General features: G+C 43.9%; 1 protein-coding gene across 2 annotated transcripts; it reads left to right on the top strand.

The window, feature by feature from the left end:
- The first annotated feature begins 5,999 nt into the window (after positions 1 to 5,999).
- On the top strand, positions 6,000 to 17,297 carry LOC138117995 (C-terminal-binding protein 2). 2 transcript variants are annotated; one of them, XM_069028723.1, is made up of 9 exons: positions 6,000 to 6,194; positions 6,786 to 6,940; positions 7,031 to 7,175; positions 9,631 to 9,837; positions 10,443 to 10,552; positions 11,443 to 11,573; positions 11,897 to 12,024; positions 12,571 to 12,691; positions 13,738 to 17,297. In XM_069028723.1, the coding sequence occupies exons 1-9, from the start codon at positions 6,029 to 6,031 to the stop codon at positions 13,907 to 13,909; spliced, it is 1,335 nt and encodes a 444-aa protein (XP_068884824.1). In that variant the 5' UTR covers positions 6,000 to 6,028; the 3' UTR covers positions 13,910 to 17,297. The 2 variants fall into 2 exon arrangements, with proteins under 2 accessions (XP_068884824.1, XP_068884823.1); XM_069028722.1 differs by having other exon boundaries at positions 10,443 to 10,657.
- Positions 17,298 to 17,388: the final 91 nt, after the last annotated feature.

Here is a 17,388-nt window from a genome sequence, read left to right as displayed (position 1 = left end):
GAGAGGGTAGGCTGCTGTCCGGGCTGGTGCGAGATGGGGCAGCTGGGACGGTCATCCAGCGGCCGCTGTCCCCAGGGCGACCGGGAAGCCGCTGGGCCCGGGTAGTGCAGGGATGCTTCAAAAGGGGCGTTTTGGAAGGGGCTGCGCAAGGCGTTTGTTTATTGATTCATAGCGCACCTCAGTACCGAGAGCAGAGCTGTGACTGCGCACCCTCGGGGGCGTACTTGGGTAAAGGACAGTAAGTCTCCAACGGGAGGGAGTGTTCTTGGAGGATGACCGCCTTTTGAGTAGATTCCCCAAGTGATTCTTGGGTCTGTGGAAGGGATGACTGAGCTCGCGGCTTCTTCCTTTTGGCTTTGTTGTGAAGGTTGTTATTTCAGTTTCTTACCTGTTGCTGGCTCTGTCTTGATTGAGCTGTTTGTCTGCACTCACACAAAAGATGGCATTTCTGAGAGCCCACACGGCATTTAGGCAGCTGTGCTTCTTTTGAACTGATGCTTCCTTTTAGTTTGCATCCTAAGATCAAATTAACCAATGTGGAAAAGTTACAGTCCAACATGTCAAACATTAGTATATGAAAATGAGGGAAACGTTTTGTAAGTCAATTGTTTGCATAAGTAGAGAGACTTACCCCACCTTTCCAAAAGCCCCAACGGAAAGTGTAATAACTGTGCAAATACATTAAATATTCACAATCAAATTCAATGGTGCCCTCCTCTTCTCGAGTTTTTCAAAAAGATTAGTCCTCCTGCTTCTGAATGGAAATTACTGTATATCACTGTATTAAAGCAAGTAGCAGTTCCAGTGATATGCTAGGCATTTCCTCTCTACATCCATGACTGCCACAGCCAGTGAAGAGGGGGTTTGACCAAGGAAGTATTTTGTTTGCTGTAGGTGCTGAGTTACTTAGTTGTACCTTATTTTTTATAGTACTAATCTTATGAAGATTATAGCACACTGGTGCTTCTGTGGCTTTTTTTTCAGGATTTGACCACTACAACCCTTCTCGAGTCAAAACCAGAGCACGTTACTGGGAAGTGCAAAAGATGCTGAGCCTGGTCCATTTGTCAGGAGTACTATCAGAGAACTACTGGGGGAGGTAGGACAGAGGAAGGCTGAGCAAACAATTCTCTGCCTGGGCTAATATTTACAGCACCACACTCTGCTCTTTACAGGGCTAGAGACAGACAGCAGACATTCACAGCTAATAGTAACACCTGTACACTACAGAAATATTAACCTAATGCAAACAACCCAGCAGAAGTTGATGTCTATATTTATGGAAAACCAAATAAAAACTTCCTCCATTTCCTAGCATGAGTGCTAGTGCCTTAAACAGCTCTAGCTGCTCATTGCCAGAGAAGGTTCAAGGGTTTGACATTCATAGCAGCTACCCACAGTTTTGTGTTTCAGTTCCTGGGATACTTGGCCACGTCTGGCTCAAACAGTTTTACTCTTTTGTTCCTACTATGAGTAAAGAATCAAAGCTGCTCCTGTATTTTAGCCTCAGTGTAGTTCACAGCAGAAAGGTCAGAGACGTCTAAGTGTCTGTCTGGTTAAGTACAGTCATACAGCTCAATGGGTAGACTATATCTTTGGTAAGAATAATTGTAAGTCATTCTACAGGAAAAGGGAACTAAGAAATTTATGATGAGAAGAATTCAGGGTGAGCAATGGACCTGCTGAACAACATAGCTGCAGTCCAGAGGGACTTTGAGAAATGAAAGAACTGGGTCAACAGGTGCCTTATGACGTTTAGGAAGGAGAGTCGAGTTCTGAAACAGGGCAGAGTGACCCCATTGCATCTTTCCTGGCTGAGGACTGATTGGATGAGGAGCAGTCTGCTGGAAGGACCTGGAAGTTGCCATAGATACCAGTAAGCTGTGATTGTGAATAAAACAACCCATATACCACACTGTATTAGGAAGAACATGGCCAGAGACTGAAAGAAGTTATTAATGTCTGCTTAGCAGTGGTGTGGCCACACCTGGACTTCTGTGTGCAGTTTCCTGCCACTGAAGTTCAAGAGAGATGTGGAGAAACTAGAGAGGGTCCAGTGGAGGACTACCAAGATGATAGCACATGACCTACAAATTGATTATCAGAGCTGGGCTTGTTTCCTTGGCAAAGAGGAATTTCAGAGACGATCTACTACCACCCTACAGCTACTTGAAGGTGAGCTGCAAAGGCAATAAACCCAAATGGCAGGTGACACAAGAAATTATGATGGCCATAAATTCCATCTTGGGTTGTTCAGGCTGGGTGCTAGAAAAGAAAAACTGTTTCACTAAGAAGTTGGCGCAGTGCTAGAACAGGTTATCTAGAGACATATCAGAGTCTGTATCCAAAAGGGCAGAAAAAGCTACAGCTGACTTGCTCTTTTGTTGGTGTTAGTACTGACTAGCACAAGGACGTTGGATTAGAGACCCTCTAAGTCCCTTTTCACCAACTAGTTAAGGCAATGGTTAGTGTGCACATGCTTGGATGACAGAAGAAATTTAAGGCATGAGCAGTTCAGAAGAAACATTATTTGTAAAAGGAAAGCAAAAATACTTTTTCAAGAGAAGAAAGGAGGAGTAACTTAGAACAGTGCTGCTCTACTACCTTAAGTCTAAATTTTTTCAGAGGCAAAAACACAGACAAATTAAGTAGTTTTAATAATGCATTACACTATATTTTGATTCAAAGACATTTAAGTGATACACTGTGAGCCCATTTTTCTGACCCAGGTATATCCATGAGGCATATTGTCTTTCCTTGTCTCAAGTGAAGCTTAATTAGCTTGCAGGACAGTGGATCTGGCAGTGGCAAGACAGACCCAGGCCTTAGGGGTTATAGCCTATGTAGTCAGAAAAATAATGGAACTGTCATGGTTTCGGAATGGTATTTCCCAATTTAGTGCTCCCACTAAAACAGCCCTTCTTGCTCCCCTGCCTTCCTTCAATTGGAAGAACAAAAGGCAAAGATCACAGGTGAAGATAAGAAACAGCAATGTGATAAGGAACAGTAACAGCAACAATATTAATAACAAAAGGTATAAGACAAAGAAATTATGTGCATGGACGATACTGACTGGCTCTTCCCAACCATGCTTTTCCCCACCAGCAGGAACTGCTTTTCCTCAGAAGCAGGAGTCCCTTTCTCTGCCCCCAGCAATGATGTGAGGTGGTATCAAATAATATTAGGGTATTGGCCATGCCCCCTCCCACTGATCTGTGCCAAGACCAGGACAGGAACAAAACCAAAGATTTTACTTTTCTGTAGGCTGGAAATGTACTTAAACAGGTATTAAAGCAATCAAGTTAAAGAACATGGAAATAATCTAATGATTATTTCCCCTTGTTTCAGCAGCAGTCCTACAACTGCTTCCCACAGTGAAATGGACTGGACTTCTATTCATTCAAGCCATGATACTGAGGACTCAAGGCCACATTAGGCCACAAAGATCAGTGGTCCCACTCTGTTGCCACTCTCACTACCTTTCTGGAACACAGAACCAGAGCCAGTAGGTTCTTATTTTAATCACTCCTGTAAATTGTCTTCTTTGCTTGTAAAAGAGATGGGCACATGGCAAGGCAACAGCACAGGGGCTGTTTACTTTACATCTTATCAGCAACATTAGGTGCTTTAGAGACTACTGGGAAAGACTGAGGTACAAGCCGCTCCTACTGAGTCAACAGTATGCCCTGGCCAGGAGGGCCAACCATGTCCTGGGGTGCATCAAGCAAAGCACTGCCAGCCAGTCAAGGGAGGTGATTGTCCTGCTTTACACTGCACTAGTGTGGCCTCACCTTGAGTAGTGTGTGCAGTTTTGGGCAGCACAATATTAAGAAGACATGAAGCTACTAGAGACCATCCAAAGGAGGCCACGAGGATGGAGAAGGGTCTAGAGGGGAGGCCTTATGAGGAATGGCTCAGGTCGCTTGGTTTGTTCAGCCTGGAGGAGACTTGAGGGGAGACCTCATTGCAGTCTTCAACATTCTCACGAGGGGAAGCGGAGGAGCAGGTGCCAATCACTTCACTCTCATGACCAGTGACAGGACTCGAGGAAAAGGTATGGAGCTGAGTTGGGGAGGTTTAGGTTGGATATCAGGGAAAGGTTTTTCACTCAAAGAGTGGTTGAGCACTAGAATAGGCTCCCCAGGGCAGTGGTCACAGTGCCAAGCACCTGTCTGAGTTCAAGAAGTGTTTGGACAATGCTCTCAGGCACATCATGGGATCATTGGCATGTCCTGCACAGGGCCAGGAGTCACACTCGATGATTGTGATGGGTCTTTTCCAACTGAGCATATGCTATTATTCTGTGATTCTGATACATGGCAGGACTTTGGATCACAGCACAGAGCTGCTGTATTAGCTGCTGACAGATGAGGCTTTCTTTACTAATTTTGCCCCTGGCAAAAAGGTTTCTAGGATTTCCAATTTCTTTGTGTGTCCTCAGAAAAATCCTCTCTTGCCTCCTATCCCTTGTGGTTTTTTTAAGCATCCAACAAAGTACTTGCCTGAAGAACTATCAGCAAGAGTGTTGGCAGGTGAGGAGGATACCTGAATGCACTAAGGGAGATTTTAACTGAAATTTTTATACAGACATGAAGGTCATCCAGCAAAAATGTAAAGGGCGACTCCATGGGCCATAGGCAATTGTGCTCCAGAAGACTAGGGCTGTTTGGGTAATGTGTTAGAAGGCTTGCCTCTGAGGTTTGGCATGCAAACCAAATGGGTAAAACTACCCTTTTTTTTTTTTTTTTTTTTTAGTAGCCGCATATAGCACAGACACTGGATTAATTCTTGACAACTATTGGAAACAAGTAGTAGTCTCACTGATGGCCACAAACAATTTACATGCAGCAAATTATTATTTTTTTTAAATTACAGACAAAGTCATGAATTCATATTCCTTAGCCTATCCTCTTGTCTCCACACAGGCAGATTTTTGCCTCTTCCAGCTTCCTGGTATCAGTCACTCTTCATGGTTCTGTCACTATTTCAACCAGTTCATGAAATAATCTGAGATATTTAGGGGTCATCAAACCCAGTGGGCCTGAAAACACATTTTTCTAAGCACTCTATCTTTACCAAACATTCTTACCTTGTTATTGTTTAACTGCCTGAGTGTGTGTCACCACAGACAGGCAGCAACCACAACAGCCACACGCCCACGGCTGAACCCCAAAGAGTAATTTATTTCCCTTCCCTTGCTAACTGGGGATCCCCAAAGCAACCCCTTGGCAGAGGCACACAAAGAGACATAGGCACCATTAAACTGGGTTCATGCCAGAGGATCACCGGAGTGTTCACACCAGGCTAGCAAGGGTTATTCCCAGCTTCGTGTTTACAGTCCTCCTCAACAGGCAGTCATCTACTTAACCCATTCCTCCCAACACAGTCGCCAGCTGGCAGTTCCAATTATCACGTTGCTTTTTTGCCCACCAGACTCCAACATAGAGCAGAAGGAACTCACACAGATTTATTAAAACATATCGTGGCATATCTGAATGGAATGTGGGAGGTACTGAAGAAAAGGGTCATGTGGAACTAGATCAACTGTATGGACTTCAGATCAGGTACCAGGAACGTTTGTGTAATAAATAGCTCGACTTTGTTCTTCAATAAACTGTACAGAACTTGCTTAGTGATGTCCTTATCGTGATTTATGCAGTAGATTCTCAGGATGAGCGAGTATTGCAGCGCTGATCACTCCCAGGAGCACGGGACAGGTGTTGCAGACCCGGCTGCAAAGGTGGCAAAACAGAAGCAGAACCGCTTTGAATGGCTCCTTGTTTTGTCTCATGCACAGAGAGCTTCCTAGGAAGACCTGGAGCTACATCCCAGGATCCACCTCCCAGCTTTTTGTAACCACCCTCCTGGCCCATTCCCTGCAGCCCCAGCCGGCCCGGAGCCGGCTGTGACCCGGGAGTACCGAACGACCCCAGAGCGGCCCAGCCCCATTCGGTCCCGTCCCGCCGGGCCCCGCACCCCCCAGGTCCACGGACCGGAAACGGAAGCTCGCGCCACCTCAGTGGCGGCGATGCCTCTCGCGTGGGCCAAGTCCCGTCTTTCCGGTTCCGCCGGAGCGGCGCGGGCGGCGAGTGACGGGTCTCGGGTCCTTCCGCGGCGCCGAGGGCGGCGCGGCCCCGCCCGGCCCATGGACCGGCACAAAGTGAAGCGGCAGCGTCTGGACCGGATCTGCGAAGGTGAGGCGGGGCGGGTGCCCCCCGTCAGCGGCGGCAACAGCAGCGGACGGCGGGGAGCCGTAACTGCCCTATGCCTCGGGGATCCGACGCAGCCGCTGCGCGCCTGTGGGGCTGAGCGTCCGCCCGGCCGGCGGCGAGCAGGGCCCCGTCGCCCGCGGAGGCGCTGCCTACGGCCTTCTGGAAAGGGCCGGATGCTAGTGACTGACGGAGGCTCTGTGGACGTACAAGTTCTGCTCACTTAAGGGGGAAACAGTATCTGGGCATGCTGGGATGGGGGGGGCAGGTCACTGGGGAGGAGCTGTGAAGCGACTTTGTCACTCGTTTCAGGAGCCTGGAGTAAGATGGCATGCTGCTGAGTAGATCACCTCTATTATCTCATTGATAAAACACGCTTTGTTTTCCTTTATTAAGTGATGGCAGAGGTGGTTGTGAGTTTTTTCCTAGCCTCTTTTCCCTGTGTTTGTTTCCTATTCTTGTCTTTTACTTTGCCTGAGCTGTTCCTAAATACTATTAGTGACTTATTGGCCTAGCAGATGAGGGTTTCAGAGTTCTTGTCTTTCATGTAATCACTCCTGCTGACTTTCTTAATAGGCATACGGCCTCCTATTGTGAATGGCCCAATGCCAGCACGGCCACTGGTTGCACTCCTGGATGGTCGAGATTGCACTGTAGAGATGCCCATCTTGAAGGATGTTGCTACAGTGGCATTTTGTGATGCTCAGTCAACTCAGGAAATCCATGAAAAGGTGAGCAAGAAAATGTGCAAGATTCAGAAGTAGAGCTCAGCCTCTTAGGTAACCAAACCAGATATTGATTTGGACTGTTTTTTGTTACAGGTGCTGAATGAGGCAGTAGGAGCTCTGATGTATCACACCATTACCCTTTCTCGTCAGGATCTGGAGAAATTCAAAGCCCTCAGGGTCATTGTGCGTATTGGCAGTGGCTACGACAATGTTGACATCAAATCCGCTGCAGAATTAGGTATGATGACACCATTAGGTGTCTGTTGCGATCAGAATTGAATGTGAAATGGAACACTGCACCTGGTTTTGTGCTTTATAGCTGAGTGCATTTAAAAACTTTTATGTACAAAGATTTGGAGCTGCTCAGTATCAGTTGTCTTTAGGAAGCTGACCAGTAGAGGCACTGGTAGGTAGCTTAAAAGAAAGATTCTCAGTTTTCAGATTGCTCAGCTGTGGATGTTGGTGTCTTTGTTGTTGTTTGGGATTCAGGAACCTGAATATGGTGTCTAGGTAACATTTGGTGAGGTGACTTTGGTTTTTTTGTGACCCCTGAGCAAGCTGATGTCTGAAAGCTGCCTGCAAATGCTGATGCAGGATAAACTCTGTAAATGCTTCATTAGTTTTCCTCTTAATTTTGTATACACAAATAAGTTCTGATTCAAAACTTTATTAGTTATCCCTGTAGAACCCTAGGCATGTGAAAAGCGTCTGGATCAGGCAACAAAAAAGCTGCTCTTTATTAAACAGATGTGAGTGAGACTTCTGGACCTTTTAGTCCCCTGGGTGAGATGGATCACCTAAGTACCCTTCCCCTTCTTTTTCAAGTTTTACAAGTGTAAGGGATTCGAAAGCTTCCTTAAGGTAATGCAGGTCTTGTTAAGCTTAAATCAAATACAGGTATTAGTATATAAAACTGAAATAGGTAAGCATTGCAATTTTCAGATCTGTAGGAACAGATGAATTGCTATTAAATGAAGAGTGTGTATTGGGCTAGTGCTTGAATTAGGTCAAAAGAGCCTTTTCATCTGGATGATTCAAAGGAATAGTCTCAAGAATTGCTGTCAAGGCCCTTGGCTTTCATCCAGCCTTTACATATTTGTGCTGAGTTTGGAACCTAACCTAGTCTTATGTTTCTCTACTTAAGGTCACCATCCATATCTTTGATTCATTCAGATTCAAAGATTTCCCTTTTCCCCCACTGCACACTCATTAATCCAAGGTGAAATGAGTCAAAGTTCTTTCACCATCAGACCATTGCTTGCCACTTTTGCTTTGGAGTGATAGTATGATGACCCTTACACGTGGTCGAATTTGCTTTTTCATGGACAATTAATGGTTATTTTCATGCTTAGCCAGGCCTTTTAATTCATTCTGAGGTAAGATACTGTTCCTTGTGTGTTCTGAATCTTCAGACCAAAGGGCTGTTGTCTGTGTTTGTGCTTTTTTTACATTTAGGTATAATACTGCATGCTAACACAAATCTGTGTCTGGCTATGTAACAGATGGATGCATGGGGCTTGTCTGAAGTTGAATGAGATGGTAATCAGTGAGACTAAGAGAAACTGGGTTTTTCTATCACCCCTACTCATGTCCTCTGAGTTGTCTGTGTGGCATTATGGCACAATTGGAAATAATTTGAGAGAGAAAAGCAGTCAGATATCTGGGATTGTCTGTAGCCATTGCTCTCCTAATTCTCATGGGTAAGCACGGTCTGAGTTTAGCCAAATGTCTCCTCTGAATAGGCTTACGAAACAATGATGCCTTCAACCATTGCCTAGATTTTATTTCCAGTTTTTAGCTAGGTGGTGGACTTTTGAGGCAGAAGAGTTGCCTTGGTTTGGCAAGTGGCTAGGGTTACATTTGGGAAGAGACCATTTTTCCATCTAATTATTTTTATTTCTTGGTTGGTTTGTCAAACAAAGGATAGCAGGAGTGAAATGGTATGTGGCCAGCTTCCCCTCCCCCCCCTTTTTTTTTTAATCGACTGCTCAGGACTTACTAGATTTTGATACAGTGTTCCACCTTTCCCTGTTCTGACAGTAATTTATGCTTCTAGAACTTCAATTCTGTTTGCGTTACTAATTTACCTGATAGTTGTAGTCATGGGTTTTATGGTCCTTGTGGCTGTATGTTATTCTAGAGTGGGAGTGTTATGTGTTGTTATTTTTAAGCAAAACTTCAAATGGGTTTAGAGAAGCTCCTGGGGCTTCTGTCTGCATTTAATGGCTTAGTTACTTATTGTTGTTCCTGGGGAGGCTGATGCTTGCAGTGAGCATCTGGATCGTGAGGCATGAAGAGCTCAGCCATCTGTCTCAATTCTCCTACAGTCTGCCTGTTAATCTATCAGGAGCATCTGTGGAAGGAGTGCATCTTTTTGAATGCAGATCTCTTAAAACAGTCAGTTGCTTGTATCACTTGTATGGCCCAGTTTTCTCATTTCAGCCTGTTTGTTTGTTTGTTTTTCTGGTGAGTCTGTCAATCAAATAGGTATTTATGAAGGAATGGTATTTCCTGGGGGATTGAAAAGATGGCTGGTCGCATCTGTGTTGTTGTAGAGTGAGGTTCTGAAATCAATCCTGTGTTTCTTGAGTTCTAGAGTACTGAATTATGTTTCAGCATTTGTGCTTAAAGAGCTTTATGTTGGTTTAGAATTGTGATGCTTAAAATCTTATATGATCTCTATGGCTTTGTAGGGATTGCAGTTTGCAACATCCCTTCCTCCTCAGTAGAGGAGACTGCTGACTCTACCCTTTGCCACATCTTGAACCTCTATCGCCGTGTTACTTGGCTACATCAGGCTCTGCGGGAAGGGAATCGAGCCTCAAGTGTAGAACAGATTCGAGAGGTGGCTGGAGGTGCTGTGCGTATCCGTGGGGAGACTTTGGGCATCATTGGACTAGGTAAGTGATGGGAATTGTTAGACAGAAAAGAGAACTGTGAACGTTTTTGGGAAGCTAAGAATCACATACTGTGAAAAGTGATAATTCTACAGCTGTTCTTTGTGAAACACACTGACTCCTAAGGAATGCTAGTGCCCTATTCTGGATATCTTCAAGAGCTGGGTGTATGTCAGGGGATCGGGTATTCTTTTTTTGATTTCAAATGGTTAGAAGAATTGGAACATTCATACAGCTCTTCTCGGTGACTGTTTCCCTGTGTGCTAGGCTCTGTATCAGTAACAAAGCTGCCTGAAAGGCTACCAAGTCCTTCTCCAAGTTCTTGTAGCCAGATTATTATCCCTGACTCAGAGTCCAGATTTGGTTTGAAAACAACTGCTTCTTGACTGAGCTCTGGCTATTGCATGGGGAAGAACTAGAATTAGCTACATGGGAGCAGCACTGAATAGCCTCCTCTGGATCCCTATGGCAATCCTAGGGGTTTCCAGGGCTGCAATACCTTGGGCCCTGGCAGTAAACTTCAGTGTAGGCTCCCAGTCTACCCCAGTATCTTGTCTTTAAAGTTTGTTTTACCTTTCCTTGATGATTGTGGGTTTTCTTTTGTGAAGGCCGAGTTGGACAGGCAGTGGCTCTGCGAGCCAAGTCCTTTGGCTTCAACGTGATTTTCTATGATCCCTATCTGCCGGATGGAGTGGAGCGATCCTTGGGTTTACAACGAGTAGGAACCCTGCAGGATCTACTAATGCACAGCGATTGCATCACATTGCACTGCAGCCTGAATGAACATAACCATCACCTCATCAATGACTTCACTATTAAACAGGTGCAGCAGGAGCTTGATTTCCCCCACAGAGCACTGTGGAAATGAATGCAAACCAAAACTGCTGCTTTCACAGAGGCTGAGAGCGTGTGAATCCTGCTGCCTCTGTTGTGTGCCTTCTGCTGCCTTTGGAGGCTGGGCGCGTGTGGATCCGGGTGCCTGTGCTTTGTGCTGTATAGAATTTTATGTTAAGAGAAGAATAGGATTGGCTCTTCTTGCAAAGTAGTTTCCTTTATAAAGAATATTTTAGATGATTCTATAATTTTAAATTATCTTTAAAATAATTTACTGCACTGGTTAGAGCTAGGTGTGGTGTGGCGGGGACTGTGTACATTGCTTTACACAGCACTGCCAAAGCCTCTCTGCCCAAGCCCACTGCAAAGTCAGTCTCGGGCTAAACTCCACTAGTCTATGAATGATTTCCAGTGCTTTTATGAGAGACATTTGAACATTGTAGTCCAGTTTTGTATAGCTGGATACTTGATTCACGATTCATGTCCTCTTTCTTTTTTAATGTAGTAGGATGAATATGGAGTGCAGAACTTGAGAGTTCCACTTTTGCCCTTGTTGTCTTGTGGGTCTGTTTGTTGATTTTTAAAACAAATTTCTCCAGCATTGCTTGCAGACATTTTCCCTGTGGTAAGCTTTGCAGTGAGAGCACTCCTAGTTCCTCCAGGCTTCATCTAGTCACTGCAGACTCCTGCTCATTTCCAGTAGACTTCGCAAGATTCACTTAGCTTCCGTGACGAGTCTCATTCTCAATGCACGTAATATTTTTCTTCTTCCAGATGCGTCAGGGCTGCTTCTTAGTGAACACAGCCCGGGGAGGGCTGGTAGATGAGAAAGCTTTAGCACAAGCCTTGAAAGAGGGGAGAATCAGAGGAACAGCATTGGATGTGCATGAGTCTGAGCCTTTCAGGTAATGTACCTGCATGCTTGCTGCATCTGGTGGTTCACCTACACTGGATGATTCTTTTGGTGGTTTGGTGGGGTTTTGTTGTTTGTCTTGTTGTTGTTTTGGTTTTTTGTTTGGTTGGTTGGTTTGGGTTTTTTGGGGTGTTTTTTTGTTGTTTTGGGGTTGGGGTTTTTTTTGTTTTGTTTTTTTTGGTTGTTTTGTTTTGTTTGTTTGTTGGTTTTGGTTTTGGGTTTTTTTTGGTTTTCTTTGTTATTTGGGTTACAGTGATGCCCAAGACGACAGATGGGGTTATCACTTCTGGAAAAAAGCCTTTTTCTTCCCTCCAGTTTCACTCAGGGGCCATTAAAAGATGCACCCAATGTTATCTGCACCCCTCACACTGCCTGGTACAGTGAACAGGCTTCCATTGAATCCAGAGAAGATGCAGCTAAAGAGATCCGCAGAGCTATTACAGGTAATGAAGAAGATTTGCAGCTGCTGCCAAATTAGTAGTTTTTTGTTAGTTCACTGCAAGGATTATGCTGATTGTTCTGAAAACTTAGACTTATTAACTGGTTTCTGGAACTGGAGTGTAAGTTGATAATTGTGTCTTTGCCTTCTGAGAATTCTTGTACGTAATGCCAGAGTGGCTCTTTCTCTCCCTGGGAAAGCCTTTTTACCTACGTCTTCCAAATCCTTTGCAATATTTCCTTTGACAGTTTTATTGTATGCTTTTCTCTTTGAGTAGTACATGTTGTCTCTTGAAAAAGGTGAGGCTTGGCAGTTGCAGTTTGTGGCAATAATTTTCACAAGATCATAGAAATGGGAAGAAAGGATCAGTTTCTTGCCATCCCCAGACACCAGATGCTTAGAGGAGTCTCCCATACCCAGTGTTATCCTGTGGAGGTGGATTAAAAAGATTTTGTGTTTTTCCTTTCTACTTTCCTTTGTAAATGCTGCAGGGAACAAGTCTCTCCTACCTGTTTTCTGGTTTTTTTTGTCATTCTTGGTGCCCTTGCAGGTCACATACCCGACGCTTTGAGAAACTGTGTTAATAAGGAGTACTTGCTGTTAGCAGCTCAGTGGTCCAATATTGATCCTGCAACTGTCCACCCAGAACTCAATGGAGCTGCAGCTTACAGGTGAGATATGTAGGTTATCCAAGCATATCTTCCTGCTGAAGTAGGCCAGGGGTTTGAGAACTGCTTGTACCTGCAAACAGGTATGTCTCTGTTCCTATATACTCCATATGAGCTCTTTCCCAAAACTTAACAGCAGCTCTTCTAAAGCTCTACTAGGATTTAACATGTACTTGGTCATACTTAGTTCCAGCTGCATACTGGTCAATATTTCCGAATGCTTGGAAGACATGCCCAGGAGATAAGATACCTTGGTATAAGAAATCCTGCTGAATGCCCCCAGAAAAGGACTGGAACTCGACATTAGAAGTTGTGCATATCATTAGGGCTATATAAAAAAAGCACAGTTCTTACCTGTAGCCCAGATGTGGACTATTACTGAGACATCATCCAGTGGATTTGTTCAGTAGTCTAAATAGACTATATTTGAGTTTATCTGTTTACCTGTTAAGTGATTGTGGGCAGGTTGCTTCCCTTCTGTTTGTCTCCCATCAGCAAAGCAGGAAATACGTTGTCTTTCCTTCTATGAGAGATCTACAGAGGATGAGACGTATTTATGAAGAGGGCATAGGGAAGTAGAATGGAAGTGATGGAAGAATAGTTTATTAGCAATTCATGACTGTCACTCTCCTATTTTTCATCTTGCATCTAGCTGTTTTATTAGTTCAGCTTCTTACTTCTTCTGTCTTGGAGCCCAGTGAAGGATAACTGCAGCTTACACTCCGCCTGCTGATGGGGAGGGAATTCCTAGCCCTCCAGGTGCCTTCACAGAGTGCCTCACAATGTTTTCAGCTGGAGATAAATTTTGTATCTGTTTTCAAATGTTTAGTGTGTGACCTCAGACAGACTGGGTCTGTCTGCAAACAGGTGTCATCGGCATTAGGATACCACTGCTACTCCTCAGCTCTGGAGACTTTTCCTGTGTTCTATCTCAGAGCATTTCTGTTAGAAAGAGGTATTTGTTTTCGCACGTCTGAGGGCGTGGCTCCTTTTCCTTTGAATAATTCTGTTGGACAAGCTTGTAATTTCTATGTTTTTGTTGGTTTTAGGTTTCCTCCGGGAGTAGTGGGAGTAGCCAACCCTGGGCTACCAGAACCACCAGTAGTGGAAGGGATTGTAGCTCATGGGATCCCTCCTGTTTCTCACTCTGCACCACGTACCCCTTCCCCAGGAGAGACAAGCAAACTGGATGCAGACAGAGAGATTCCTGCTGACCAATAGCAGCGTGTTTCTCTCCCCTCCTTTGGCAGCAGAAAAAAGTAGGAGGGCATCTCCTCCTAGGACCTTCTTTAACACCCTACAGACACTGTTTCCTGTTCACATGGGACAGGAGAATGCATTTCATTGCTGACAAACTTTAGCTCTTGCCTTTATTTTGTAACCCTTTAGTTAAATTTCTTAAAGAATCTTTCTCCTTCTCTGGGGCATGGCAGCAGTGACCTTGCCTCCCTTGACTTCACGAATCAGTTCTCCCATGTATCTGCTTCAGTTGTCTGTGACAGGGAACTGTCTTTGTGCGCTTGAAAATGGAAGTGAAGCTGCCTGATCAGGGATGGTCCTCAGTGTTCCGAACACCGGACTTAAGTGCACACTTTTCAGTTGTGACTTGTAGCTTAAATTTAATTTGGCTGAACCTCTTTTAAGTGTAGCCATGGGGAATATTAGAAAAAATATTAGTGAATTGGAGAAGTTGTGACTATTGTCTTCATTATGCCCTTGATAGAATGCAGCCAGGTTAAGCTCTGTGTGTTACTTCGCTTGTTTTAATTAATGTTTCCTGTGAGAACAGGCATAGCGCAGGCACTGTTAGTTCTTGACCATACCAAGTTTTCTCTATGCAGTTCTAGGCCTGAAGTTAAAAGTAACTCAAAGCCAGCCTTTTAAATAATTTGGAAAGGATTAAAATGTCATCAAATGTATTTTGGTGGCCACCATGTTTGTGAGGCTTCAGAATAGTTCACCCTGGAGTCTGTAATTTGGAGAAGGTAAGAAAATGCAGAAATGGGAAAAGCTCACACTGAGAGACAGCAAGTAGCAATAATGTGCAGATGTAGTTGCTGGTTCCTCGCACCCAAGTACCTCGTAGGCTATGGCAGTGTTTATCCACAAGGGATCCATCAGGCTAGAATTCTAAGCTTTAAGATACAGATTTTTTTTTTTTCTTTTTGCATAATTGCATCAGCTAGAAGTAACGTTCCACTTGTCTGTGCTGGTGGAGAAGGCAGCTTTTAATAGTCAGGAAAAAGTTTTTCACCCAGAAGGTGGCTGAGCACTGGAAGAGACTCCCTAGGGAGGCTGGCACAGCACCAAGCCTGTCTTGAGTTCAAGAAGTGTTTGGACAATGCCTTTGGGTACATGGTGGGATTCTTGGGGTGTCCTGGGCAAGGCCAGGAGTTGTACTCGATGATCCTGATGGGTCCCTTCCAACTCAGCATATTCTGTGATTCTATTATATACTACATCTCAATGGCAGGGCAGGGCAGCAGGGCAACAGAAAATAGCAGTTTGTTTTACCTGAATAGGCTTTGTGATACTAAGGGAGAATTAATACTCTCCGTTTTCCACCTGAAGCCAAGGCAGGATTGTTTCTGGCAAGTCTTCTCCATTTCACATTGCTTCTTTGAGGGGTGGGGAGCCTTCAGCAAAAGAGGTTCCACAGGAGAAGATTCTTCTTTAATTCCAAGTCTTCCTTTAATTTCATCTTGTTACACTTCAGTTATAGCCTTTCCATGCACAAGATGTAACAGTATCTGATTGATTTGTTCATGTTGTTTGGATATATTAAAGTAGGTGCTATAAGGGAGGCATACCCTATGTGTGGGTTTCTCTGCCTCCCTTGATTATTCTCTCTGTTGTGTGTCTGTGACTGGAAGCTGAACAGATGGGAGCAGACTGGAAAAACAACTTAAAGTATGGACAAAATCTTCTGTTTAGGCTGTTTAGTTTAGGAAGGTAAGGAAAGCTTTCAGAATAACTAAGTTCTCAGATTTTTTTTTTTTCCTGGTGAAACATTTTTCTCCAATACTGCCTTCTCTATAATGGCTTACTACTAATACAGTGATTCATTCCTTTCTCCTCCCCTTCTCTACTCCCCCCAGCAATTCAAGAAAGGAAAATAGTCAAGAAGTAAACTTCAGGTGTTTTCTTACAGATTTTACACTTTAGCTCTTTAGCATTAGTGAGATAATACTAGTTTTCTAGTGCTGAGTGTCTTTTTTTGATAAGGTATTTGTCTCTGTGAAGTTTCTTGGCTTCTGTGTTTTTGTGGATGATGCTGATTCTACTTCAAATTCATATACCTCCTTGGCTGCTCAGGTTTAGCAGATCAGACTGAGATGGTGGTAGGCATGAGTTACAGGAGAACTTTTTCTGAACAAAAGCCTGGAGCTCAGAAGCCCGTTGATTGCAGATGTACCTAAAATAACCATCAGCACTTTCCTGAGTTCTCTAATCTCTAGGAAATTCAGATTTCACAAGCTATTGTCTCAGAAAGCTCTTCTGACAGGCAGGTGTGGAAAAGTTTTCAGAGAGCTCATCTTCTATTACCACATTAGGGAAGCAGTCTGTCAGTAACTACTCTTTATTTGCTGCTGAAAATTCCTGCCCTGCTTAGGGGTTCAGGTCTGAGATTATTTTGTGGTAAGGGGCTTCTAGTTACGAGCTTTGAGGATCAGAGTACATTGACCTTGTCTTTTCTAGAGCACAATGCAACATAGATTTATTTTTTTAGAAGAGGCAATTTATTTTTTTTTCTTCTTAACTGCAAGTATCTCTATAGACCGTCAAATAACTGAGCAGAGGAAGAGTGGAAAGATCTCATTTGGGGGAAACTTGAGTTTCTCAGTTCATATTTTTGGTGGCTAGATACACTAGTGACTAGTAAGCACAGGAATTAAATGATTGATGTTGCAAGAAATATTTCCAGTTATGGGTACCAAGGAGTTTAAGCTGACAGCATTGATAGCAGCTCTGTTCTATCCAGCATGATGTAGGCTTGTTATTGGATATGACAGTAATTTTCCCTTGATTAAAGCCACAGCAGAAAATGTTGAGGTAAAAATGAACAGAACCCTCATTTAGTCCTCAAAGGACTCTCTTTGTATTTATAGGATTACTCTGCTTGTGTGCTGTTTGTACCTCTGCTGAGAGCCTGAACCTATTATCACCAGTCAAAGGCTGTTCTGAACAGATAGCTCAAAGAAAAATTTACCAGTACTAAAGCATCCTGAGGTTTTCTTTCCCTGAGTGCCAAGTGCTTTGTTAGCAGTCTTTACTGTGTGTTACACTGAACTTGCAGCTCCCCCTCCCAAGCTTAGTGCAGTATACAGAAGTGGAATAACTTTTTTTTTTTTTTTAATGCCTTCCTTCAGGACTAGTGCAGAGCTTTAATCCCAAAGAACAGAAGTCTCCCAGGGTGAGGCAGGAGTTCCCTAGCCGCACTAATCTGCTTACAGGAGGTGCTCACACTATCCCAAGGTACATTCTGTTTGTCAGGGTCACTGCTGCTGACCAGCTTTTTTTATAGAGGACTCAGAGTTTCAGAAATATATTTTTGTAGACAATGATTAAACTGTGAAACATTGAAATAAAGCATGTAAACAAAACCTTACAGCACTGTCCTCTGTACAGATGTTTTTCTCACTTCAGTTCTCTCCTGGCTCATTAGAAAATGTTTGATTACTTCTTGGATATATTTTAAT

This window comes from Aphelocoma coerulescens, chromosome 13 (genome assembly GCF_041296385.1).
Source record: "Aphelocoma coerulescens isolate FSJ_1873_10779 chromosome 13, UR_Acoe_1.0, whole genome shotgun sequence".
In the NCBI taxonomy this organism is placed as follows: domain Eukaryota; kingdom Metazoa; phylum Chordata; class Aves; order Passeriformes; family Corvidae; genus Aphelocoma; species Aphelocoma coerulescens.
The sequence above is the reverse complement of the archived record's forward strand: the minus strand, read 5'-3'. Positions and strand labels throughout refer to the sequence as shown.